The sequence below is a fragment of the Periophthalmus magnuspinnatus genome, chromosome 8 (genome assembly GCF_009829125.3).
Source record: "Periophthalmus magnuspinnatus isolate fPerMag1 chromosome 8, fPerMag1.2.pri, whole genome shotgun sequence".
NCBI lineage: Eukaryota > Metazoa > Chordata > Actinopteri > Gobiiformes > Gobiidae > Periophthalmus > Periophthalmus magnuspinnatus.
In genome coordinates, this window is record NC_047133.1 from 26,209,890 (window position 1) to 26,236,878 (window position 26,989).

The following is a 26,989-nucleotide window of genomic DNA, read 5'->3' on the forward strand; positions in this document are numbered from 1 at the left end:
CAAAAGCCTGAATGGGATTCCTCCTGACAGGCACACACATCTGACTAAAAGGGGGATGGGAACATAAGTCTTAACTCATCTAAGCAGCCAACCAGATTCCCTTACTCACTGAATAGATGCAAGAACACGCAGCGGCGAGGGGAGGCGCAACGGCCGCGGAGCTGCTTGTGTATATCCAGTGGCTGTGAGGCGCTCGCTCCTCATTCACACCAGAGCACTCACGGCGGCACACGACCTGTGACCACTGCTGCAGGAGGATATCCCTGCACGGACAACTTTTCCGTATACTCGGCCTGCTTTTCAAAGGATCCTGCTCTTTTGGATTATAAAATTGTAGGACAGAAAGACCGTGCGTAATAGAAGGGCAACTGCGGCTGCTTTACTTGTTCAAATATCCTTTTTTCGAAGGTGAAGGACAAGTGCAATGCGCTTCCAAGCTCTCTTCAGGGATTGTCCCACTTGTCCGAGGAGCTAAGAGCTTTCAAGGGAAGCTCGATGTGAATTTTTCCCTCAGACTTCAAGCCACTTCATTTTGAGACTTAAGCAAGTGCACAGAGGAGCCGTACAGCGCGAGCCTCTGGCGCTCTGACATACAGCTTTCTCTCCCTGAGGGGATGGTTGTGGATCCTCTGGAGCGAGGAGCAACTCTTCGGCTCCTACACATCAGTGCCGTTCTCTTGTTCGTGGTTACATCCAAATTAAAGGGAGATGAGAGCCGCAATTTGTTGTTTCCTTGTGTGGACCACGTACCTGCTGCTGGCCGGCGCTGAGGTAAAGTTAAGACCCTGGCATTGCCCTTTTGCTCTATTTGCTTATGTTTATAGGCGTTGCAATGATTGTGCATATCCAACTCTATTGCTTGTCACACTTAGTCGTAAAATTAGATTTATCTTAGCTGTAAAAATTAGCTTTAATACCACCCCCTTTTTTAGTTAGTGTATTTTAGTATCAATGTGGACAGCGTAAATCTATTTGTATTCATTTGACAGGAATGGGCAGCATTTGAGATCTAGTTACCAGGGCCAGTGCTGCGCGCTCTTGGAGGACCAGCTTGTGTGTTGCGCACGCATCGCCAAGTTATTTTTGGCTTTTGTGCCAAAATTGTTTGTAGCTCCCAAGCCAACACTGTGCAAACGTTTTGGTAAGCACTTTCATGGGAACCGCTACGGCGAATTAAAAATAGAAAGTAATTCCTCCAGGGTCCCACGGTTCGGTCTTGCTGAGCTGGTCGCGACAAGAGACTGCAACAAGTGCAGAGACATGCTCACATGAACGCGTCACACCTCGTATTTCTCTTTTCTTTCACACTTGTATAGGCACAACATAGGGATTTAGTGTGACTGGCCTACTGTTGATTTTAGCGATATTGTTACAACTTAATAAAAGAGCCAAAAGCAACAAGAGATAAAGTAGCTTGTTTCATGTGTTAAGCAGTCACAAATGGACATGTCCCATACAAAGTACATCTTTGCGTTCCTTGGTGCACCCTCACCGTGCGCTGAGAGGTAATTGGCGCATGGCTGCTGTGTTGTTAACTCACTGATCTTCAGTGTTTACGCACAAACACGCAGCCATTCGCTCGCCACTCACCTGACACATGTCTAACCACCTTGCTCTGTTTGATTTCCCGTCACCCCCGCTCCCTTTGAAGGAAGTGCAGTTTCCCCAGGAGCTGATCGACAGACTGGCCAACAGTGAAATCCACAGCATCAGCGACCTCCAGCGGCTACTGGACATTGACTCCGTAGGTAAATTCTGCCTCTTGATACTTTTTAATTATATTTTAGAAAGCCACGTGCTTTTTAAAGTAGAACAGAAAGTAAAAGATGAAATTTGTCTCTCAATATCGTCATTTTGTTGATTGGTTCTTGGTCCTAATTTAATGTAATCAAGGTGTGATCATGTCACTCCAGTTGGCTATTCATTGATAAATAATCACTTCATGTATATGTGAGTTTGTTTTATAAACCTCTCTGTCCTTGCATGTAGGATCACAACTTTTAATGCATATTGTTTCAGCTGCTTCTGAGGTTTGTCTGGCTTCAGTGATCACAATGACAAAGTACCATTCCATGTAAACAGATGTAGTATGCAAGGTTGCATTTTGTTCGAGTTCACTTCTCTGTGGTGCTTTACTGTATGCCATGCTGAAGAGTCTGCTTGTGTCAGACTGCATTAGATTAAGTTGCAGAGGTGTGCTGGTGGAAGCTGTTTGCGTTCATCTGAGCTTTTATTTACACAGGCTGTGGCAGTATATTAGATACTTTGAAGTTTTGTTACAAATAGCATCCACAATTGTGTAAAGTTTCAGTGTGTTAAGAAAATTTGGTTACATCCTGTATTAGGCCTATGTTCTATCCCTTTACATAGTTATAACTAGCTGCTTTTTGTTATATTGGTTATATATTGGTTTATTGTCATTCTAAAATCAAATGTCTTCATGGTATTATTCATTCAGTGTTGCACTGGGCCTAGCATAGATCCCTGTTGCGCCTCTAGCACGAGAGGTGTTTATAATTGAATTAGCATGTCTTTCTTCAAACATGGGGAATGTTTTACAGTGTAACAGTAGTAGGCTGATTATTATTATGAGGGCATAAATCTGTCTGAGGGCAGTCGGACTAGCCTGTTAAAAGGCTTTTGACGCCAGCTCAGATGGTATTTTCAGAGCTTTTGTTGGGGATGACCAGGACAGTAAAGCTAACAGTATAGAAAAGCAGACCAAGTGAAAGAAAAAGGGCAATTATAATGGATTGTGGTTACACTGCTAGTTTGTGTGCTGATGTGTGTGTGTGGACTTGGCTAGCTGGGATGACAGATGAGATGACCCCGCTGAAGTGCGCAGATGGTTGTCTGGCCCCTGGGGTGCTCCTCTTCTTGCCTTTCGTCTTCTCTCTGGCTGTCTCCCACCTCAGGACCCCCCGCCCGCCTGCCTGTTCTTATCTCTCTCAGTGAAGGACTGACAGAAAAGGGAACCTGACTCTTGGTGTGGGTCTGAGAGGTGGAGGAGGGCACTTGCTGATTCTGTGGTCCTGTTACATTTTACCCTACAAAAAAATAAAAGTTGTTGTGCAACTCACTTTGGATATAATATTGGAGTATATTGTTTAACTTCTGTGTAATAATCTGACTGGTTTCTGAGGAGTTTCTGTGGTATTCACCTCACTGTGCAGTGTTAAACTTGGACAATTAATTTTAAGTTCTATTACCACCATTCTCTCTTCAAATCTCTAGACTAATCAAAAATAAACACCACTGAACTTGTTATTAGGTATTAGGTAACCATTAAGGTATGACTCGATCAAACCAAAAGTAACAGACATTTAGTCAGTGTGTGCATTTGGATGACAGTGTCTTATGGTTATTGGAAGATGAAAAGTAGGTGTTAATGGGGCAGCAGAGGTCAGTCGGCTAACAGAAAGAGCTAGTCATCCACTCGTCATCAAGGTCTGATTCATGAACTGTCTCCTCTGCGTTCCTCTCCTGTCCCAGCCTGACGACACCCCAGACATGCTTCTATGCTTTAATCATCTGGACGTGACACGGGAGGAAAACCCTGAATTCAGACGTTTTTTCCTTTCCTTCAGTCTTACCTACATTTTCCCTACACCTCTTCTCTTAATCACCCTGATTGCTGTCTCTTCTTATTTTGTGTGCTCCAGGGAAGCAAAACAACAACATAAAGGTTCTTTTATGGTGCTGAGACAGAACAGGGAAGTCTATTAAGGCTGTCTTTATACCCTTGTTCTTTTTTCCTGTCAGCTATATAACACAAGCTGTCGTTGGGTGGTCATTTGTAGACCAGTTGAGGGGATAGGTGAAGTTTAAGGGTTATTGGATATAGAGAAATGAGGCAGCTGCCACTGTACAGTACTGTCACACTGTAAGTTTGTAGGTGCATGTAAATGTCACATAGGAATTGGAGACGTGTGTGAATGAATACTGTCTTTAGATATAGGATCTATCTGGCTGAACAAGTGATAGCCCAGGTTTTTTCTACTCTCCTTCGAATGCAGTTAACACTTCCCCTGTGCTGCCTTTGCTTTCTGGTTCAGTGGCTGTCTCCGGGCTGCAGGCTACAAAGAATTTCCCCCCCAAATCTCACAGAAGTAGCAAATCAAGAGCTCTGAGCCCTACTCAACCTGGAAAAAAATGGCATATAAAAGTAAATAAACAACCTATTCTTTAGTGGAAGCATGTATAGGTAGAGGAAATCCCTTTAAATGACTTTGGTAAGGGCACAAAAGAGCAGCCGGAGTGGAATGTGTTTGCCTACGACCACGCTTTGTTGTGTGGTGTACATAAGGTTTTGCTCTGTTATGGAGGATAATGAGAGGAGTTTGCATAGCAGCGAGTGCACTGTTTATGTCAAGTGCACCAGGTTGTGTAGACGCATGGGCGGGTATGGCTGTACCGACAGACAAGGTAGATCCACCCACTTAGCAAATACTCTGACTCTGCTCTTAGGGAAAGGGCAGTATCCTCGGAGAACAAGTTTATCGTTTTATTGCTACACTGGCACTCTTTTCATGTAATATTCTGGGCGTGGATCAAAACAAGTGTTATCAGATGACCATGACTGTGTTAAAGCTGAGCTGGCTGTATTTGAGTTAGGACTTAGTGAGACTTGCACTGAGCGCAACAAAACACCCCTTTCTGAGCTATTGAACAATTTCCAAAAGGGTAAACATTTGGATCTAAAATGAGAGGCGCACAACCACTAATTAAGCATGGGGATGATGATGGCTGAGCACCACCTATTAAATAGCCACGCTAGTTATTTGTGTGTCTGTAAGGGGTAGCTGTTTTTCTAAATGGCTGACTCACCTGGAGGTGCACCCAAATAAGTGATACACACAAAGCTTACAATTATGCAGCGAGTGCTCTGAACTGTTTACCTCAGCTTGTGACATCATCAGCAGTTTCTTTTACTTGGGGAGCTAAAAGGCCACCATTGGATCCTTTGGGAATCAAAGCATGTGTTACAACATGGGAGGAAGTGTGTGTCTCATTAGTGTAACCAACAGTACTTTGAGAAGCTGCATAAAACATCAATAGGGGGATCATATGCTGTCTGGTGAGGCTTGGCACCCCGCCCATAGAGTCATTTGAACACAGTCTCAGATTTATAGGTCAAATTAAATATAGTCTGTCTGTGTTTATTGCATTTGTGACATTATTAACATGGCTGCCTTCTGTTTTGGTGAGGTACGGGAAACGATGTCATCGAGGAGCCCAAGCGTCACAAGCAACATTTCATCCATCATAAAAACTATTCCCATCACCATGGTTATTACAGCGACCTGAAGAGCTCCCAGCTTCACAGTCGACGCAAAAGAAGCATTGGTAAGTATTAAAAAACTGCAGCGTAATCATTATAACTGTATATTTCAACACAGTGACATAATGAGCTTAAAATAGCTACTCTTCTTAAATATCCCCCCATGAGATGAAACCGATCATTTCAGGCTAATTTCAAGCTAGGCTAATAGTTTGCGGCTTGTGTTTAGCTTTTATGCGGATAAAAGCGACTGTAATGAAGACACCCATTCAGTTTTTATAGCTCCCCAAACAGCCCCGAGACCTGTTGCATGAGGTTGATGAGGACGTCTGACATAAAGCTTTTTAATTGGCCCAAAGGCTTTTAGATCTTAGACACGCGTCAGGGGAGAACTATATCCTTGAGCGTGGAAATTCCAGGCATTCAAGAGTTCAAGTTGCAGCGTGTCACAGCCTCAGCAGCAGATTTCTCCATAAAACGCAGTGCAGTGTGATATCTGATTGTAGCATGTTAGCAGACATCGCTCATAGTCAGGGCAGAATTACTCTGTGTTTCTGTAGTAATAAAAACAACATGTATTATTTTTATAGGATAGCGTAAATTAACGTACAGATCTTAGCCACTTGAGAGTCTTTAGTCTGAGACAAATGTCTGCCCCCTTTGCCTTTCACTATATCCACAAAGGTCAAAGGGCATCATTAGATTTCCCACAGGCTGACATAGTAAAGGTTCTCTGGTCTAGTCACGCTGCATTAACCTCGCTGAAAGCTCCGAACAAAGGACAAGTCTTTTGCTAGCTGACTAAGTTGATCCCCAAGCTCCTTAGCTGATATGGAATCAACGTTTTTGTAGAGCCTCTTTGCAGCCTGGGGAGATAGGGTGTGATTTGAGGTAAGAACAAAATCTCCACATCAAGTGAGTCATTAAGAATTAATCAGTACAGGAATGCGTAAGGGGTTGGAAAAAGCTACAACACAATATATTATAAATACTTAATTTTTTTATTTTTTTTTTACTTTTTATAGTTGAAGAGGCAGTTCCGGCGGTGTGTAAGACCCGGACAGTTATCTATGAAATCCCCAGGAGCCAGGTGGACCCCACAGCGGCCAACTTTCTGATCTGGCCCCCCTGCGTGGAGGTGAAGAGGTGCACGGGCTGCTGCAACACTAGTAACATGCGCTGCCATCCTTCACGCAAGCACCACCGCACAGTCAAGGTAAAGGATGAGTTTTAATCTGACATATGACATTACATAGAGATAATACTACAAAATATAAATGTAGGCTACATGCTGGAGGAGTTGGAGAAAGTAATTATTTTATCCATGGGTTTCAGAATGGTGGAAAATTAGGTTGTTGCCATGCCTATTAACAATTTGAACCAAAATATTACATCTTTTGAATGATGAAAATTCCTCAAAATGTCACATATAACAGTAAGCTGCAACCCAGTACTGATCTTCCTTCATCATGATGCTCAAAGTAGGTGCTCATGTAAAAAAAAATTTAACTGTTTAATATTTGGACATTGCTTGAGTTTCTTATCTAAGTTGTTCAGCATTCACATGCAAGAAAATGTGGGTTTTAAAATTATACTTGACACGTTATATTACCGATTTTTTTCTAGGACAAAATGGTTACGTTAGCAGCTGTTTATCATTATCCTTATGCAGTATTTGGAATAACTGTAAATCAGTTGCGTCATCAAGTTGTAATGTTTTTGACTCTAAAATGGAATGGTTGGTGGAGGAGCAAGCATGCAGACCTCACACACGGCTATAGCTCTAGTGTAGATGGATTACTCACTCACAGCGTTAGTGGCGTCCAGTACTGTCAGTCTGAGCAGGTAAGTAAATCACAAGTCAAGGCTGGGTCAGTGTGTCTGCCTCCCATCCCTCCCTGCGTCTCATTTTCTCGCACCTGTCTGAAACACAGCAGCAAGTCAGCAGTAAAACGTTAGCTACAGTAAAGCATTTATTACGAGTTTTATTGGTTCTTCAGGGCTCCAAAAGAGGTGATCAAATGTATTTAAAAAGGTATGCATGTGCTTGTTCTGTAAGTTTTATTATTTTGATTTCTTACTTTGTTACTTTTACATTATTCCCATTGGAGGGTGGTATGTTTATACCTGGGTTTCAAATATTGATTAAAAAAAAAATAAATTGACTGTTGCTATAGAATTTAAAGGTGCACTATGTAAATTTTCTGGTGGAGGATCCACCACCTTCTTGTGTCCACAGAGAATGCTACACAGTATGACATTAAAGTTGTATCCATCTCCATAGAGATGAAACAAGTTACAGGTCAGATAGGTGGAGAGGCAAGCCCCATCACAGTAAGAATGCCTGTTTCAAGGCTATGAAGTAGAATAAATGAAAGACATATCAGCTGTATACCATACACTGGGGACAAGAAGGTGGTGAACCCTCCACCAGAAGTTACAAAGTGCACCTTTAACAGTGACAAACAAAGTATTCAATTTTTAAGCGTGAATAATTTTCAAAATACTACATCTGGAAAATGTTGTTACTGAAGCCCATAAATAGTTTGTCCTCACAAAAATTTGGATTGTTATTTACATTTTTGAAGCAAACTTTGAGAGCATGTTTTTATATAGTAGCAGTTTATACATGTTCAGCACTTGGTTAAGGTCAGCCTGGTCACTATGGGAACCAAAACACAACCTCACGACACCCAATAGCAACATTATTTCTGTCCACTGGGTTGCAACTCGGCCCCTCCTTGGAATGAACCCAAATAGTGGTCACTGCACCTCCGCCACTGCCCCCTCCTGCCTCTCCTTCCATTACAGCCAATCAGCACCCTCTCTCTTCATCACTCTATCTTGCGTTGGGCTTTAGGCCAGGGCTCAAGCTGTGCCAGCAGGAGAAAGAGGAGCAGAGAGGAGGAAGAGATTGTTGGCACCCTCATCTGGGACATCTGCTGAGGGGTCCGACCCAAGAGAGGGGGTAGTCCAGTCAGGCCACTAAGTAGAGCCTGAGAGAGAGTGTCTCTTGTATCTCGAGTAGGTCTGATTGTCACTTGGTACTTAGTGCCTGGGGAGGGCTTCTTCAGCGTTTGCTTAGCTCAGTGACTATTTTCAGAAAAAATGAAAGACCAAAAATTGATGTGCTGGAAACTCCAAAACATGTCCCTCTGCTCTGGATCACAGTGAACAGTATTTTAGCTGTATTTACACAAGTGCCTGCCAGCGTGTGCATGTCTGTGTTTCGAACAGGGCAACTAAGTCATAAACAAGGCAGTCTGCTTCCCTTCATAACACTTAATGGCAGTACAGGTGACTGCTGTTTGTCCAGCATTGGATTTTCTTTTCTGTTCTTGCTGTTGTTACATAGACAAAGATACTCCATATTAATTGTTCTTCTTAGCAATCAGTTGTTCAATGAATGTTTGACTTAATTCTTATTTAAAGGTGCTCTAAAGGAGGGTCCACTAAGTGTTTTTCATCTCAGAGATGTTATTGCTTTGCTTAGAATATTCCACAGTGTGGCATAAAACTTATCGATCTCCATGTAGACAAGTAGGTGATGCCAAGTTCAGGCAAAGCTACAAGTCTGAGGGATTTTTAAGCCATCAACACCTTAAATTTAATACAGTTAATATGGATAAGTTTAATGTCATACTTTCGAACATTCAAAGCAAAGTGAAAACATCTCCAAAACTCCCATCAGAAAAGGTACATGACACAATAAGTCAGTAAAAGCCCATAACATCTTGCTGCAAGAATTAAGCCTGCATCCCACTTGCATGTTTTGCTTTGGCCTCACATCGTATACAGTCTTAACATACCACACACTATAGCCAAGTTATTCTGACTTGAACAAACAAAAGCAATAAAGGTCTTATCTGCAGTATCACCTGCTCCATATAAAAAGAGCACTTTGGATTACACTCTTAGTGTCCAGTATTCCAAAATGACACTGCCATACAGCACAGACATATACAAGGCAGACTGACATAAAAGTGCTTACAAACTCTACTCACTGCCATCAATAAGACCTCTGTCATCTATATATGCAGCGCAGGCAGTGGAGACAGTAAACCTTGATTCAACTATTCCTGGAATGCCATCGTTCCATGTGACTCATCAGTGTCCCCCTTTTTATGATGCTTGGAGGGCAAAATGCTCAGACTTGACATGGACCCTAAGGCGTCCCGGGATGGGCTGGCTTGTGTTTTGTGGGTGTTGTTGTGTCTTGTCCATGTGGTTGCACCCGCGGGCCAAGGGGGCAGAATCTCTTGAATAAGGGTCATCTGTTAGTTAGGGCTGTGCTTCGGTCAGACATTGTGAGAGCGAAACATTGTGTGATGCCAAGTGTTCCTCAGAGGAGCCAGACTGAATAGAGCTCCAGTTTGCACTTCTGTTTATTAAAAGGCTAAAAATGTCGCCGCCTTGCCCCGAGACAGTCTTGTTTTGCTTGTGCTGGCCAAGGGATGGGAAAAGAACGCTTTGGTTGTGTGTCTTTCCAGCTCATGCCACTGTGCATTTGTCCACACATACAGTCAGCATCATTCATTTATTACACTTTTTCTCCAATGTATTGCTCCAGACTGAAAATGAGGCAAGTTGGTGCAGGTTATGTTACTGTAGTAGCCTGCCCTGCTGTTCAGTGGCAGGGCAATAAAATGGCAACTTAAAGTAGGACTGGCCCTAGGGAGTAGCTGAGCAGATCCTAAAAGCCAATCTGTCGTTCTTTTGTTTCTCTCACTTAATTCATACCCCTGTATTTGTTTTTATATAAGCTTTTTAGTCTCTATGCAGGTTAAACAAGACATTTTTGAGGAGCTATGCAAGTAGAGATGAAAGCAAGCCACATAGGGTTAAATTGGTTGATAAAAATATGTTGTCAGAAAAGTTGAAAACAGATTAAACCAGATGATTGAATTCTGGGACTCATCGCAGCATTCCTTTGGCTCCTCCCCCCACCCATCCCGAATGCCCCTTACAACCCCCCCCACCCCCTTCACACACACATATACACACACCACCTCCGCTTGCACTCTGTGTGACTCCAGATCCACTCCCCAGATCACAGCATCTCAGCTCTCCCCTCTCCATCAAAATACTTCTTTGACATTTCTTCTCATTACGGTATTAAAAAATGTGACTTTTTATCGCGCACGTCTGGCAGAACATTTTGAGCACTTCCAGGGTTATGCTGATGTAAACGGAGTATGTAATTACTCCCCCAAGACCCCCCAGAATTCATATCGTTTTTGCATTTACCTGAAGTATTATTGTTTTCTCTTTATACATGTTGAAACTAAAGCTGGAGTGTTTCCTCTTCAGATGGGGCTGAGTAAACAGACCATGACACAGACAAAGAATGGAGCTGTCATTTATCCTTTATATACTCTTTAAGCCATTAAAGCTTCCACAATGCAGTGAATATGCAGACAGATACCTGATATATTAAGATTAGCTTGATATAAGAACACTTCATTATTAGGGAATTACTTTATACCTGCTTGTTGCCTACATCAAGCTAAGTTGCCACACTACTTTTAAACTTGCATACTAGCCTATTTATAATATTACTATTAATGTGTGTAGTGTGCAATCTACACCTTGTATTGGTCGTCAGTACTTGCATAAACAGTGGACTCAAAACCGATTTTATTTTAAAGCCTCCAACTATGCAGTGTAAACATTTGAGAAAACCTACTCAAACATGCAGATTGCTTTTCAGTAAGGTATACATATATAAGGTTTTGTGATGATGCCTCGTATTATATCAATTGTCCTGTAGTTTTTCCTCAAATTGTTCCAGCTAGAGAACCATGTATGTACCCACCTCGGCGACCTGTCACAACTTAATCAGTGCACATCAATTTCAATTCACTTTCCTCATTACCTTTTGCTTGGTAGCCATTTTTTTTTTTTTTATGGAGACTTGTTTTGAATACACATTTGTTGTAACCGTACTCACAACAGACCAGTGGCGTTTGGTGGACAGGGATAAATGAAGTGTTGATGCATTCTGGATCAAAGCAGGAGGAGAGTAAGTGAAACTAGATGGATACAACCCTTTTTTTTTTATTATTGGAGTTTTCTCAACCCTGAAAGTAGTAGCTGACACCCCATAGTCCCCCTTTCATATCTCCCCCTTGTCCCTCCAAGACTGCGGTTTTGGTGGGCTTGTGACTTAAGAGGTGTTTCATAAATATAAAGACGGTGCAACGATGTTACGGTGAATGTAATTTATGGTATATGGATCACATTGGGGTAAAGGGGTGGGGTTTTTGAGTAGAGGGGTACATGGGAATGTGGGGGCCTTGCTTGTTTGAAGTTGCTCTTATTGCAGCTGTGAATTATTTTCCCTTTGATTCTCTTTTCTTCTGACCATTAGATGAAGAAGGGATTCATATCGCAGGGGTTGGCCGGGCGGGTCACAGAGGACCATGGGAGCGGCTTTATGAAAAAATACAAAAAAATGCCTAGTTTGAGCTACTGCAACAGCCGCTGGAATGAATCAGTGCAACACCCGTTCAGAAACGTTTGGACACTGTTTTGAGCTTAAATCCAAAAGGGAGTAATCAGCATATTTTATAAAACCATATTTTAATTACAGTTTAATATGTGCATTATGGCTAAGCTAGACATGTAAATAGGACAAAGTTTGACCTTGCCTGAATTGATCTTTTTCAGAATTACTATAAAGGAACTGCTATTATTTTATTTATTGATTTATTTATTTGTTGTTTGTGTCAAATTCAAATTTTAGTATTGTGATAACACTATTTCATTGCACATGACATCTCAGTTGGGACAGCACAAAATTTTTTTATATCACCTGCAAGAATCTCTGGATTCATATCTGAACTGCTTGGAAAACAGCATAAACTAATATATACATATTTACGTATAAGGCCTATTTCTGAACATGGGAGGCTGAATATCACATTATTATCGAATCCTCCTCCACTCTCCTCTGACTTCATCAGTGAGCTCAGTTAACTCGAATCATACTGTCTGTTTTGTGAAATTGCTGTGCACTCTCACTTTTACGAGATCTTCATTTTTCTGCAACACTTGGATCTTCCACTTTTTAATTTCATATCAGTGTCAGCCTCTGCAATTTACTCTCAATAACACCAAGTCTCTCATTACTGGAAGCTTTCTTTTCAGTTCAGTTGTTAAGGGATCTTTATGATTAAACACAGGTGCAATTTTTATGCTTATAACCAGAAAGATAAAAACAGATTGTTATCCCAAGTACATCTAAATCAACCGTCTTTCATTTCTCCCTTCTTCTAAAACAACAAACTACTTTCTCTCATGGCCTGTTGGAAGTCGGAAACACTCAAACTTTAAGGAAATTACGTTCCTATTTCCTTGGAAGTCGGGTGTTCCCGTTACATCATGATCTCCTCATCTGTGCAGAAGGGAATTCCCAGTTAATCTGACCTGAACTTAAAAAAGGGAAGTTAGCACTTCCCCGACCTGAACCCCCCCTTGGTCCCTCCACTCCGGGACTCAAGCACCATCTTCTACATTTGTAGATTTAAGGCATCTTTATGGTAAAACACAGGTGCAATTTTTGTGCTTATAGCCAAATGTATCAACCGTTTTTCATTTCTCCTTTCTTCTAAAACACAAACTCGCTACGTATTTGCTTTCACTTACCCAGTGGCCTGTTGGAAGTCGGAAACACCCGGCTTCCAAGGAAATTACATTCCTATTTCCCTATTGCTATTTCCTTGGTGTTCCAGTTCCATTGTGCTCTTCTCATCTGTGCAAAAGGGAATTCCCAGTTAATCTGACTCAAATTTAAAAAAGGGAAATTAGCACTTTCCGACCTGAACTCCCACTTGGCCCCTCCACCCCGGGACTCAAGCACCATCTTCTACATTTGTTCAAGTGATACATACAAAGGCTTCACATGGGGTCTCTTTCATATGTATGCGATAAGTCGATAACTACACATCCATGATGACTAGTTCAAAAGGGTATTGCTTAAAACTGGAATGGAGAAAGTTGTTTATCTGAAAATGTCTGATGAATCGGAAGTACAGGATTGCTTTATGTGTACATTGAATGTGAAACTAATGCAGACAGTGTGTTTTTTTAATGCTACTGAATTTAAAGGAGGGAATGCTGGGCCTCTCGTCAAGGAGCCCCACCACATTGATCTTGCTGTCACTGTTTGTTTGTTAGCTCATTAAAGAGCCACAAAGACTCATTTGACTCATAATAGCTTGCACGGTTAGCATAGCATCAAGTTCCAAAATATAAAAGTAAGACGGATGGCTTCTCAATCTACTGAAATAACAACAATGGCAGTGACAGCCCAGCAGTTATGATAATTGTCAAGACCATGTCATATTTTCATTCACTCATCCATAACTTTAGACAAAACAGGATTACATTTGCGTAAACTACTTGTTTTTGTATTTTATGTGTATTGGAATACTAACAAGTGTTTCTTCTATTAATTAGAATAGTATTTTTTACACTTGACATTTAAATTTTCGATTGATGACGATTTTAAGATATACTCAAATACCTTTCTTTACTTTTAAAAATGTTCAGTTTTACTTCACTTTTGGGAGCTTTAAACCATGTTATAGACTAATGTGGTTACCTCATAAAAACATTGTAGTGGAACTGTCAATATTCTGTGGTTATTTACATCAGTTACAGAGAACTTACTCTGCTTGAGGGCTCTTGATAAGAAACAATAAACTACACGTTTGTCTTTTATCTATCTTTATCTATCTTGTCAACATTAGTGTAACAAATCTCCCCAATAGGTAACCATGCGTGTTAATGTTAATAAGTAGTCGATGCCCTGTCCTCCTGGTCCTAAATAGTCCCCTGTGTTTGTACCATCACACAGACTCACTATTTAATGAGGGCCCTCCACCTTCCTGCTCCGGGACCCTTTCCCCCTCTCTCACTCCGAGTGTCATGGAGCGATAAGAACCAGCAGACACTGTTGTCATCTGTTTGCTCACTGCATACCTCCTCTTGCTTACTTACACCCTACATTCGCCCATCTTTCCTTTCCTCTCTGTCCTGTGTCCTCTTCGGAAGTGTTTTGAAGCTCGGGTCAACTTTTCTGTTTTTGACACGAGGCAGATCCCGCTTTGTTTTATCAGACTGGGATTGGTATGTTCGTTCTTCGGGCATGACTAATTTGCTATCCAAGTGTTGGCAGTGCTCCACCTAAGGATAGAGAAAAGAAATGCCGCCCATAAACTTTTGGCCCCTTGGTTCTTTGCACGTTGACAAAAAAACGTGTTGTTCATAACATCAGACAGCTCTGGGAGATTGTGGGCCAATATCCTTTCTCGTGATGTTAAGAGAAGCCGGGGATATTGTTTCTGGAAGGCCTCAGGGTTTGCAAAGCGGGGTAGACGAGGTTAGATACCCCTTGACACCAAGATCAGAGAACAAAATGTATAGAACACCTGCATTACATAACAAAATCATCTTAACCTCCAAGCAACCTTTTCTGTTCAGCTTTCGGCAGAGCTTTAATCAACATAATGCAGGAGAATCACACCTGCTAGTTTATACATGCTACTGGAAGTTGGGTTTATTATGTTAAATTGAAAGGCTTTGATGGAATACAAGAGATAAAAAAAATGCAGATTTTTATTTATTTTTAAGGGAATGTCCATATAACAAAAGTAACTGTCATCTTACCTGCAAATGTACACCAAAAATACATCAGCCAGTGTTGGCTTAGTTTTTTCTATTATTTTGTTTGCACTGCATATTCAATGATACACAACTGATTGTGATGTATGATTTATAATATACCAGCCTCACAAGCACTAAATCACATCTTTCTAAATCCATGAAGGTGTAATCAGTCACAGTGCTATGCCCTTTGGAAATCTTTGTATCAACAATAAGTGTACGAAATAGCCTGTGCAACTAACATCTGTGTTTCCTCCAGGTGGCCAAAGTGGAGTACGTGAGGAGAAGACCCAAACTGAAAGAGGTCTTTGTCCGGTTAGAAGATCACCTGGAGTGTGTGTGCACGTCGCAGCATCACGTCATGGAGCACTCAGAAGCAGAAACAGGTGAATGTCATTTCATTAGCACTGGATGAACACAACTGTAGAAGTATAATCATTCTGTATTATTATACATTTTGGTGGCTCAACTGGTAGGGTGCACCCCATATAGCCATCAAGAGTAGTTAGCTCTCTGTCTCTTTAACAACTGTGCAACTTTTTTCAAACTTTGCTTGGCAGCTGTTCATTGTCCAAACGACCAGCTCATCTAATCAAAAACACGTAAAACAGCTCATAAGAACAATTAAAGGTGTACTATGTAACTTTTCTTGTGGAAGGTTTATCACCTGCCTCCATGGAGATATTGTTTTGCTTAAAATGTTCCACAGTATGGAATTAAAGTTGATTTTATGTAAAGTAGACATGTTTAATGCAAGACAACTTTCCAGGTGATGCAGTAACATCTTTATAGAGGTGGTGCAGCATCCAGGGAAAAAGTTACACAGCACACCTTTAAAAGTAAATGTATCACAACAGTACAATGCACTGTTAGCCAGATACATATCTGAGGAAAAATAGTCATTTGATTTAACTTTTGATACAGTTCTAGTACGTGTTGTCACCTGTGTCATGCTACAAGTCACAGCGCCCCTTTATTACCTCAGACCTTTCCCTCTCCTGTCTGGCCTATTGCACTTGTTGACCTCTACCTGTAACTGCCTCAAAACCTGTGTGGTTTTGCCGCGCTGTCCTTCTTAGTGGGTGTGTGTGCTTGTGTGTGTAAGAGGTGCAAATGTGTCCGTGTGCATTTCACTTATGGCTGGGTGTCCAAAGGCTGCTTGGCATGACAGCAGGCTATTTGATCTCCAGCCCTTCTCTCTCACACTGAGCTGATAAGACCTTAGCTGCCGGCAGATAAGGCTTAAGTATTTATTATGTGTGCTATCTCTGCGCTTTTGTTCCATTTCTGCTCCATAAAACCTGGCTTTTTACTTGTAACTACATTCTTACTCCCCCTTCTCCCTTGTTTCCAGGCCCTCGTAGGGTTAAGAGTAAAAAGAGGAAAAATAAAAAGCTAAAGGCCAGCAAAGACTTATTTGCAACTTAATAAAAGTTGTTGCCCAAAGTCCACTGGAGTGCTGTAAGGGGAACAGGTATGGCTACTAAGCACGGCAGCAACCTTTCACCTTTGGCACTTGTTAATTTGAACCAATCAGGGCACAGGGCAATAAGACCAATCACCAATCACAGCCAAATCGGTGTGAGAGGAGGACTCTGCTGCATGAGGCCTGTTTGATCACTGCTTACCCCATGGAAACGATTATTTTGGGGTTTTGCACCAATTTTGTCACCAATAAACCTGCATGCACAGAAATCCACACTGCATCTACACCATTGATAAATTGAAAATGGATTTATGCCTAATAAATAAAAAAAATTATTGAATTTTCTTGGTAACACTTTATAATAACTACACTTAATAGCCTTATTTAAGTATCAAAAAAGACTTAATTAATAATGAATAAATAGTTTATTAAGAATGATTCAGCGTTAGTAACTTGATATGATAATAATGATAATATGAAGAGTTCATTTGCAATAAAAGATAAATATCATTTCATTGGACGTCTGTAGTTTACTCTTTGTACAATAATGTATACAAAGGTCAAATAGTTTTACTGCAATAAAATATCATGCCCTCCACTAGACTACATTTCCATTAATAACACATGAAAAAGATGGTAAAAAAAAAGAAAGATACTTTTTGACTATTTTTCTAAACTAAGATATCTTTTTTTGCAATTGAACTCTTCATATGTACTGTCCCTTTCCTAAATAACAAATAAATAAAATAAATACCCTAACACTTACTTAATGAAGTAGTTGCTAAACCTGAAACATTCTTATAAAGTAATTGTTCATTATGAAGTCTTTGTTCATACTTTATTAAGGTGCATAAATTAAGGTGCACTTATTATAATGTGCTACTCTAATGCATGATTGGAATTGTGCACATTTCACTTTTTTCTTTGATGTTTTTTCTGGCAATTTATTTAATGTTTTGTTTTTTTGTTTTTTTTTCCTCAACAGAGGACGTAAGGTGAGACCAATCAGAAAGAGCTTCGGCATCGGTGCGCTCCCCAGAAGAGGATGGGAGAGCATGTGTCTTCTCCCGTACCACCGTGCCACCTCTGCTTCAAATCCTGTAAAGCCAAGAGACTATGAAATAGAAATCCAGAAGATGCCAAAGGTGCTTTTTTAAATAACAAAAACTATGATGAGGACTTCCTTGTGCTATGGGCCACTGTTACAGTCAGCTGCGCCGGCGGAAGCAACAGAGAGTGGAGCTGTGAGCTGAACACACAATGAGAGCCAGTCTGGACATTTTAACAGACTTCTTTTGAACAAGACAGCGGATCTAGAGGAAAATGTGGGAATGTGTTGCTTGGATTGGGACACAGTGGTGGACAACCTCCAACTGGGCAACATAAAAGTGCTGTTTTAAAGACTTGAACAGAACAAAAGAATATAACAAGAGAACTGTGGGAGAGATGTTTTGTTTTAAAGACTCTCTGTGGAGCGCTAAACACTTCCTGAAAACAGCAGCAGCCTTTGATAGTCGCTTGTGCTCTGTTCAGCTAAATCTAAAATAAAACAGAAGATGCACCGCTTCTTATAAACTATTTATATGTGTGGACATGTGTATTTTGTCTGTTTCAGTACAAGCGAAAAAGTGAGATGTAAGATTTTTGGAGATGTGCATGAACTTCAGTGTGCTCTACTTCTCTGCAATGTCACAATCTGAAAAGTGTCATTTTTTATCCTGTTTCTTATTGTATTACACTAATGAGCGATGAACTGATGTCCAGAGTTGTAAATGGTTTGGATGTGTGACACAAGTAGGAGATGTGAGTGTCAGGAAGATGCTTTATTTTTGTTATAAAATATATTATGCTTACTAATATCTGTAAACAATTGTTCTCTTTTGTCACACTTCAGTTCAGTGCATTGGCCATTTGTAGTCTTTAAACCACATTGGAATTATGCAAATCCAAAAATATCTACAACTCAATGCACGCAAGTTAAAGGGGTACTATGCAACTTTTCTCATCATCATGTAAATGTTATTACTTTGCCTGAGATGTTCCACTGTATTGTTGTGACCTGTATATCTTTAACAGCTGTTTTCATTGTCAAAACTACTTGGTTTGGTCATTTCCATGGTGATCGCTAGGGTTTATGTCAATTTGTGGAACATTTCAGGCAAACCAGCATCATCCCCATGAAGAAAAGAAGGTTTTGTAATCTCCACTTAAAAGCCTATGTACATATAGTACCCCTTTAAATTGCGGTTTATTGAAGCGACCATTCGCAGCATGTACGACCGAAGGGGAAGACGTGTCCATTCATTCCATATCACAAAGATTGCCGCACGCCCTGTTTTGCTGCCACACATGAGGTGCCCACCGAGAGCAAAGTTCACCTCCACTGAACTCAACGAGTGAATGAGTGAACCTGGAATGAATGAGTGTCTTGTTTAGTCAGTCTTAGCTCATGCGCTGACAGGAGAACACTGATCACTCCACCCTTTGAAGGAACTCACACCTATGCAGCCCCATACAAGCAGATATAGTACATACAAGTGTGTGTGTTTAGGTGCAACTTGAACTAATGCCCCAATGAAACCAACAATCACTTCCTGTAGTTCCAGATGAATGTGTAACTGGGCCCTTTCCGAAAACAAGAGTGAGTCAAGCGAAAGTCAAATGAGGAACTGGCTTTTTCAACTGCCGTCCATAAGCGTCTGTGAATACTGGTGCTAATATACCTTCTTTATTCTATTATCACAGCAAAACATTGGCTCCCTATGTGCAGTAGTTAAAAATATTCTGTATGTTTTAAGCCGGATGCCCTTCCTGATGCCACTCTTTAAAGCTACTGTAAACCGGCTTGGAAACGGACCCTGGTGCTAGGATCGTAACCCATTTCACTCATGTTTTAGTTTTCTCAGTGAAAGAGGGACCATACAACAGTAACTTTACTACTTTTCTTTTTGATCCAATTTTTCAACAACAATTATAATTTATATATTTATGTTTTTGACAATAAATTCATTTCTGTTGCTTTAAAAGAGTCTTAAGTCTGGTTGTTGTAAATACTGACCCACAAAATGAGAGGAATTAGAAACAGTCATTAAATATTTAAAAGCATGAATCAACGAGATGGCAACCAATAAAATACATTTCTTTTGTACAGTAAGGTTCAGCCAATTTCTTTAAGGTGTTGTTGATGTTTTGCTGTTAATTAAGTAGTGCAATTACCAAGGCATCGTCAGTTATCATTCAGTGGGTCAAATATAGAAAGTTACTATCAATTTGAAACATGTAGATAATTTAGTTCTGTTAATATTTGAGTTGGAAAGTGAGTTGTTTTAGTGTCAGAATTCATAATGCTCATACTTTTATACTCAAAATATCTAATTTATTGTATGCACCAGCTGTGTGAGCTCAGGGTGATGTGTTGCTCCTGACGTGATGCCTTCAGAGTGCACAGGAAATATGAGCTTCTCCATGCCTGCAGAGTTGGCAGCACCCAGGCTTTGGTCCAGGATCCAGAGGCATCAGACGGTAGGTGCAGTGGCTTTATTGCTTTTCCTCCGGCAGCTCAGCCTGATCCTTACAGCTGAAGGACATAAAAAAGGTCCTCTCCCCTGCACTTCCCACTGCTGGAGGGCCTTATTACTTTGAGGAGTGGGAGTGGAGGGGGTCTGATATAGTGATCCAGAGCATAAAAGAGAACAGGGATCAGACAGGCCACTGGGATCAAATGAATATAGTGGAGATAAAAAAGAACAGGCAGAACTTAGACTTTATTGTCTTTGCACTGGATTCATTCATATGGTGGGAAAACGCGTGCTGTGTGCAGGAACAATATGTCACAATCAGTAGTATATAAGACAGAATATTTCCCATGCTGTGATGGTCTCCGCCTGGTGACACTAGTGAAGAACAGTTGTTTCAGTGTGGAGGAGTAGCAGCTCTACTCTGAGCTCCAGTTTCATTTAACACTTTTCCAAAACTACTTTTTGCTGTATTGGTATTGCTGTCAAACAAGTAGTAGTGGATATAGAAAAGTGATAGTACTGATTGTAGCATATGCAGCTGTAAGGGGAGTAATGAAATATGAATAAATCTAAAATACACTAGTGGTGCTAGATTTGATTATCTTAAAGGGGCTGTACTCTTTTAAACGATATCCTAGGGCAGAGGTGCCCAAACCTTTTTTTTTTTTTTATCAAGGGCCAAATCTCAAAACATATTCGTAGACTGGTGATCAATGCAGTGCAGTGTTTATACACAGCTTTGACAGAGCCGCTGTATATTAATAAGCTTGAACACATTCATTTTAGTTCTGTATCACAATGCAATGTGATGTTTGAGGATATAGTGTTAGAAATAGTTTAATTTGCTGTTAAAACTACTGCTTATGATCAATTGGGCTGGTTCAGCAGGAGGCCTGAGGGCCAATAAACACTGGTCTGAGGGCTGCATTTGGCCCCCGGGCCATAGTTTGTACAGCCCTGTATAAGGGTCAAAATGAGACCACTGTGTGCTGTTTGCATCTTATAAGGCTTTTTGTCCTCCAAGACGTCTGTTGTTTGCATAAAAGAGGTGAAAAGCACTTATAAACTCAAGGGAATAATTAGGATGCTAATAATGCATTAGGAAAGTGAATCGTGAAAAAGCATTCTGGATCATGGCAAACAGTTTTTCATTCAGTTCTTTAAGACAGTAACAGTCAGGTAGGCCTACAGCACCTTTAACATATACTCATATTATAGTTTTACTTTAATAAATGTTGACTAAAAGAAAAATAAAGAAAAAAGTGTTTTTAGGATGTGGGTAATAGTGCTGAGGCTGAGGGCAGACAGGGCACAGCTAAATGAACATGCTTTGGTAAACAATACCAGGAGGGGGGCGTCCCGGGCCAGACTAGGTGTATGGGAGTCTGAGAGTAGTTATCCCACACAAAGGTCTCCTAGTGTGAAACATGGACCACTGGAATTCTGGGCCTTTGCACAGGGCAAACTAGGATTCGACTACCCACAATGCACCAGGTCAGAGTTCAAGGTGCAGGGGTTATGCAGGGGGTTTTGTATGGTTTGTTGAATACACTCCAAACACTTCATGAACTCTGCTGAGGTTTACTGTGAACCATGCAATAAAAATAGAACAAAAGTGTAAAGCAAAAGAAAAAAAATTCAATTCTGTCAACTGATGAAAACTTTTAGAGTGAAGACCTCTAAAACTTTTGTTCAGTTAACAGAACAGATTTTTTTTTTGTCATGGATCATAGCTGTACGCCTGAGGGATTACACAGACATTAAGTCTTAAAGGTCGTGTAGCTATTTTTACTACTTTTACATTATCCTATTGATACTTTTTTCTCACCCTATGTAATTCACAATCATAAGTGCAGTTAAAATACTTTGTGGAACAGTTGGTTTCAGTCACTCCTACCACAGGGTACAAGTTTAAACCTTGCCTGAACTGAGCACAAACTGTACTTGTGCCCTTGAGCAAAACACTCACCCTTCAATGCCTCTCTGAATGTGGCTGGTTGAAACAAGAAAGGATACACCAAATGATTAAAATAAAGGTCCTGCACTATGGAATGCAACTTAAGATTTTAAACAGGGTACATTTTAATCAATTCCAGCTCTATCCCCTTAGTCTTAACCATTTCCTTCCTGGATGACAGATCTGGTAACCTTTGCATGACTACCTGCACTCCCCTCTTCCTCTCTTCACCTCTGCGTAGCTCTGTTATGTTTCTCCTTCTTCTGCCCCAAACTTGTGGCCTCTCTCTGGGCTTTGGAGAGGAGAGGCAAAGTGGGCCTTTGAAGCAGGCGACAGGCGGGTTTGTCCAGGGCACAGCCATGAATGCACGCCTTTGTCCTGGTCTCTCACGTCTTTATATCCTGCCCCCATCTCTATGCTCATCATCCTCTAACCCTCACCCCCCTCGCACCCACTGACAAACTTGCACCCGGACACACTCTGGCCCTCGCTGGGGGCCCAAATGCACAAATGACCCAACTAATTATGTATTTAAGGTGTTTGGCTCCTGAGAAAACAGCTTTGGGTTATAGTGGTCGGTGCTTGTGGGGGCTGCGGTGAAGGGGGGTGGGGGGTGGGGGGCATGTAGGGACGCGGGGTGGTCCCTGGTCTCATGGCTATCATTACTGGCCAGCGTTTGTGTAAACAGTGGATTAGGGCTGAGGGTGAGTGAGGAGAGACCAGTTAGTGGTGCAGGCTGCTGGGCTTTGGGACTCACAGTTCTGGGCTCTGGTTTCACCACAAAGTGGAAGAACCAAAGAGACACTCTCATCATGCCACTTCAAGCTGGTTTGTACAGAGTCAAAGCACAAGAGAAAATAGAAAACACAGATATTTCCAATTAGAGTGTTACAATTATTACATGAGAAAAATATGTACATGGTAGCTTACTCTGTAATAATAAGTACACTTTAATTAGCCTTAATACAGCATGAAGAAAGACTCAAAAAGGAAAAATACTTAACTTTAATTCCTTAATATGTACCTTAACTTCTAACTTTAACCCCTCAATTAACCTGTTACTGTGCCTGAATCATTCTCAGTAAACTAATAATAAAATGTTTAATTGTTTAATTTGTTTTTATTCTTCTGAAGGTTTGCCAGAATTAATCTTTTGCATGGCTGGTTTTCAGTTACTTGAAATTACTTGAATGGGAAAACCGGAAACCATTACTAAAGAAGATGTTCTTTGGTACAGATTGTTTGTATTGTGCCACTAGCTGTATTGAGATTCCTGACTAGTGTGTTAACCTGCACTAGATCCTTACTGTTAATCTTTGACTCTATTGACTCACGGGGGAAACTGGTGACATGGTGAAACTGTAGAAAGTGGACATGCTCTCTCAATGATCAACTTCCTCTTTTGTCTTAGCGCTAGCAACACAGCGACACACCAGACTAGCTTTTGTCACCTCCTGCTGATTGAGGAAAAGGGGTGGAACTTTATAGACAGATCCATCAAGCCTAACTAACAGAAGCCGGACTTACTGCATTGCGATTGGTCAATGGAGGATGCTGGAAGTTTGCACTGCTCTTTACCACTTGCATGTTTTCCGATGGGAGCGTGGCAACAGAGCAAGTTTTCCCTTTGAAATAAATCAAAAAGTCTACAATTAGAAAGAAGGAGTGTTTGGTTTGTGGGAAGAGAGGAAGAAAGCATGGAATGTGTCACAGGCGTTGAGAAATGGGTGCGTTTGAGAGTGTATGTGTGGATGGCTGGACCTGTGAGGTCGGGAGTAGCCAGGCCCTGCCCACATTCTTGCGCTGCAGTATTATTAACTGTGGTCAAAGCTTTATCAGTGTTTGCTTTGATCCAACCACCGTCACAGGACTAATGGACTCAGATGAACTCAAACTATTTCTCTTCTCAGCATTTCAGGTCTCATGCCAAATGGTATTTTAATAGACATCATTATATTCAAAAGGAAAAAGTTAGAGAGAAGTTATTTTTGCTCTAAACACTTCTTATTGTTGACAGAATGCAAACAAATAGAATCAAGTTAAATGAGATCCCATCGAATGCCAGTGAACACTCTTTTAGCTGGTCCAAAGCCTGGTTAAATGGTGAAAACTGTGATTGGGGGGCATCTGACAGTTGATGTCCTTTATCTGTTTTTTGTTATTCACCTTATTCTGGAAGTTGCTGTGGGTACCGCCATCGTCATTCAGATTGTCATTCAGCCACAAAGAAAGTGCTGTTTAGTAGATTTATGGCAAAAGTGGGCAGGGCGGAATAAGGTCAATACAGTTGCAGGGCTAACAGTAGTAATTAAGATAGCAACAGCAGAAGTAGCAGTTAGCAATGGGATTCTAAAGAAATTAGGTCATCAATCTACTTCCACTGGGTCCGATGGAATTACAGCCATTTTTTACTATAGTATAATTTTATGGCCTAGTTTTAAAACAAAAATATTACATTTACATTTATTATTTTCACTTATTCATGTATTATTATTTATGTTATAGTGTCTATCAATTTGAATAATTACCTATACATATATATGTATATATGTACACACACACACACACGCCCACACGCACACACATACATACACATACATATATATATAAATTTGCAGTGTAAACCTATACAATGCTTATTCAAGATATTTTCTGACAGAGAAACGTCTGTAGAAAAAACCTGACAGGCTACATCTGCCAAAACACAGAAGAAGTTCTTCCATTTCCCATAATTCAACAGAGCTATTAGACCATCTAGTTTTACAAATGGTCTTAGCCTTCTCTCTTATCTTTAAAGCAACAGTCAGTGCAGAGGGCACCCAGAGGAGACTGGTGACAGAGAAGAAAAAGACTGACATGGACTAGAGGCTATCTATGGGAAAAACAAAGGACATCGCAGCCCACTTTGTCCTTTTAAGATGAGCGCTTTAATGAAGATAACAGAAGGGGTGCACCTGGTACTGAGTGCAACCACAGATTCTTATCAAATCAAAGTAGACTTCTTTAAAAAAACATCTACGGTATTGAGGAAATGATGGAAGCATTGCTGCCAATATGTGCCACCAACCCCTCCTACCACCACCATCATTCACCATTCACATCAATCACTCTGTAACCAAATTCACAGGCATGATGGGTGACTAGCCAAAAACACAACAGCAGCACACATGAGTTAAAAGCACAGCCCGCCGACATTTGTATTTGATAGATTGATTCATTTTCTTCTTTTTCTGTTTGTGATAGTGGAAGCCTTGGATATCCCAAGATCTTTGGGCCTTAGGTGCAGTACTGGACAAGGAAAAGGTAAAGTCATTTTGCAGGACTCAGTGATTTTTACCAAGAACAATCTTGGAGGATAAATACCCGGAGAAAACACTTCTGCAAGCAATCTCTATAGCACATGTGTCATTGATAATAATAAGTATCAAATTATGTTTATATTTAATCAGTCTTCACCTGTGTGAAAGCAGGCTGTAGTATTAGCAGTCATTTCCCATCCACCTTAATAATCAATTAACAATTTCAGTTGGAATAGTTCTGCCTGTAAAGAAGACCAGTCCTGTGGAATAATTAATGTAAACAGGCCGATAACCTTAGCTTCCCCTTTCTTGGTGTGACAGCCTCATGATGGATGGTGCACTTGTCTGTGTTCTTCCTGTCCCATCCGCTCACACATCGCCCGGTGGGTTTTCATGGGGGTATGTTTTCTCAAAAAGCCCCCCTCTGGTGCATCTTTGAAGTGAGGTGATGCTGAGGGGCAGGAGTTGGGAGTGGAAACCCATTTGACGGAGTGGCTTCTGGGGGGGACGGTTCACAGTGGTGGGGGGTGCTGGAGGAGACTGTGAAGAGATTTCTGACAGCCTATTAACAACTCTCTCCAGACTTCACAGCAGTGCCTCTGTTCTCCCTGGGACCCATCGCACAAGAGCAGACTCCTTTTTGTTTTGATCCAAATCCTCTTATCCTTGCTCCTTTCACAATACACACCTCTCCTCTTGTGAAGTTTCTCCTCTGTGTGATGCACTGTGTACTTCTTGTCACCGGAACACATTTTGGCTTTTGTTTTGTTTGATTTATTTGCACTTCGCAAACTATGGTGCATGTCCCATGACAGCTATTCCTCCAGAAGCCAGGGATGGGATGATATACAATAATATTGCTAATTGCTAAAAAGGTCCGCAATTAATCATTTGTGGCATTTTTTAATAATTGTAATCATCGCACAGGAATATAATCAACTTTACAGCACCAGACTGCCTCATGTTTCCGGTTTCAATACAGTGTTTAGATGTTAGTTCTGGTGTTTGCTCACAAGCACCAGAACTAACGCACCATCATGACTTGTGGGCAGGCAGTGAATCTGGATCCGGATGACTCCATACATTTTTATCCTTCACTCAAGAAGGCAAAGTCTGATGTGTGAAATGATTATGGCTTTTAAAAACAAGACCAACAAGGCTATGACCCACCAATCTGATGTTCGTACGGGTCATGGAGAGCTGAGTCGGAGGCGCTGCGTAGTTCTACGAAGCCGGATCTGAAGGAGAACAAAAACCAGACAACTGGAGTATCAAGGGCATAAATGCAAAAACTAGACTGAGCCAAGCAGAGTAGTACCGCAGAGGATATCTGGATGATCTGGTGCTGAGTGTCAGGTCCTCGGTCCCTTTGTTCTCCCCAGGTGCAGCTTGATTGTGGATAGGTTGCAGGTGTGTATAGGAGGAGCCCGAATCTCCACCCAGCTCCAGGCTTCGACACAGAAGGGAGGCGGAAGAGCAGCACCAAAACACAGGGCAGACTAGTATCTTGACAGTACCCTCTCCCTAAGGGACACCTCCTGGCGGACCCCCAGGCTTGAAGGGGTGAGCCCGATGAAAGTCTCTGACCATCTCAGGGTCCAAAATGTGCGCCCTGGGCACCCAAGAACGCTCTTCGGGTTCATACACCTCCCAGTCCACCAGATATTGTAGTCCCCTGCCCCGCCAGCGAACATCAATGAGCCGCCGGACCATGAAAGCCGGGTGCCATCCACAACCTGGGCGGGAGGAGGGGCAGGAGGGCATAGGTCACTGGAACAAATGGGTTTGAGCTGTGACACATTGAATGAGGAAGGAGGGAGTTGAAGGCATACTGCAGAT

At 41.3% G+C, this 26,989-nt stretch overlaps 1 protein-coding gene across 2 annotated transcripts; it reads left to right on the forward strand.

Moving 5' to 3' along the window:
* The first annotated feature begins 140 nt into the window (after positions 1-140).
* Positions 141-19,336, forward strand: pdgfab (platelet-derived growth factor alpha polypeptide b). Of its 2 annotated transcripts, XM_033971017.2 has the most exons (7): positions 190-771; positions 1,652-1,748; positions 5,209-5,346; positions 6,307-6,497; positions 15,210-15,336; positions 16,305-16,424; positions 17,362-19,330. In XM_033971017.2, the coding sequence occupies exons 1-6, from the start codon at positions 709-711 to the stop codon at positions 16,376-16,378; spliced, it is 690 nt and encodes a 229-aa protein (XP_033826908.1). In that variant the 5' UTR covers positions 190-708; the 3' UTR covers positions 16,379-16,424; positions 17,362-19,330. The 2 variants fall into 2 exon arrangements, with proteins under 2 accessions (XP_033826909.1, XP_033826908.1); XM_033971018.2 differs by lacking the exon at positions 16,305-16,424 and having other exon boundaries at positions 141-771; positions 17,362-19,336.
* Positions 19,337-26,989: the final 7,653 nt, after the last annotated feature.

Excerpts from the sequence above, each read along its gene's own strand:
- pdgfab (XM_033971017.2), top strand. The coding sequence starts at position 709 with ATGAGAGCCGCAATTTGTTGTTTCCTTGTGTGGACCACGTACCTGCTG. Across the intron at positions 1,749-5,208 it reads ACTGGACATTGACTCCGTAG|GTACGGGAAACGATGTCATC; the intron begins GTAAATTCTGCC and ends TGTTTTGGTGAG. Across the intron at positions 15,337-16,304 it reads GCACTCAGAAGCAGAAACAG|GCCCTCGTAGGGTTAAGAGT; the intron begins GTGAATGTCATT and ends CCTTGTTTCCAG.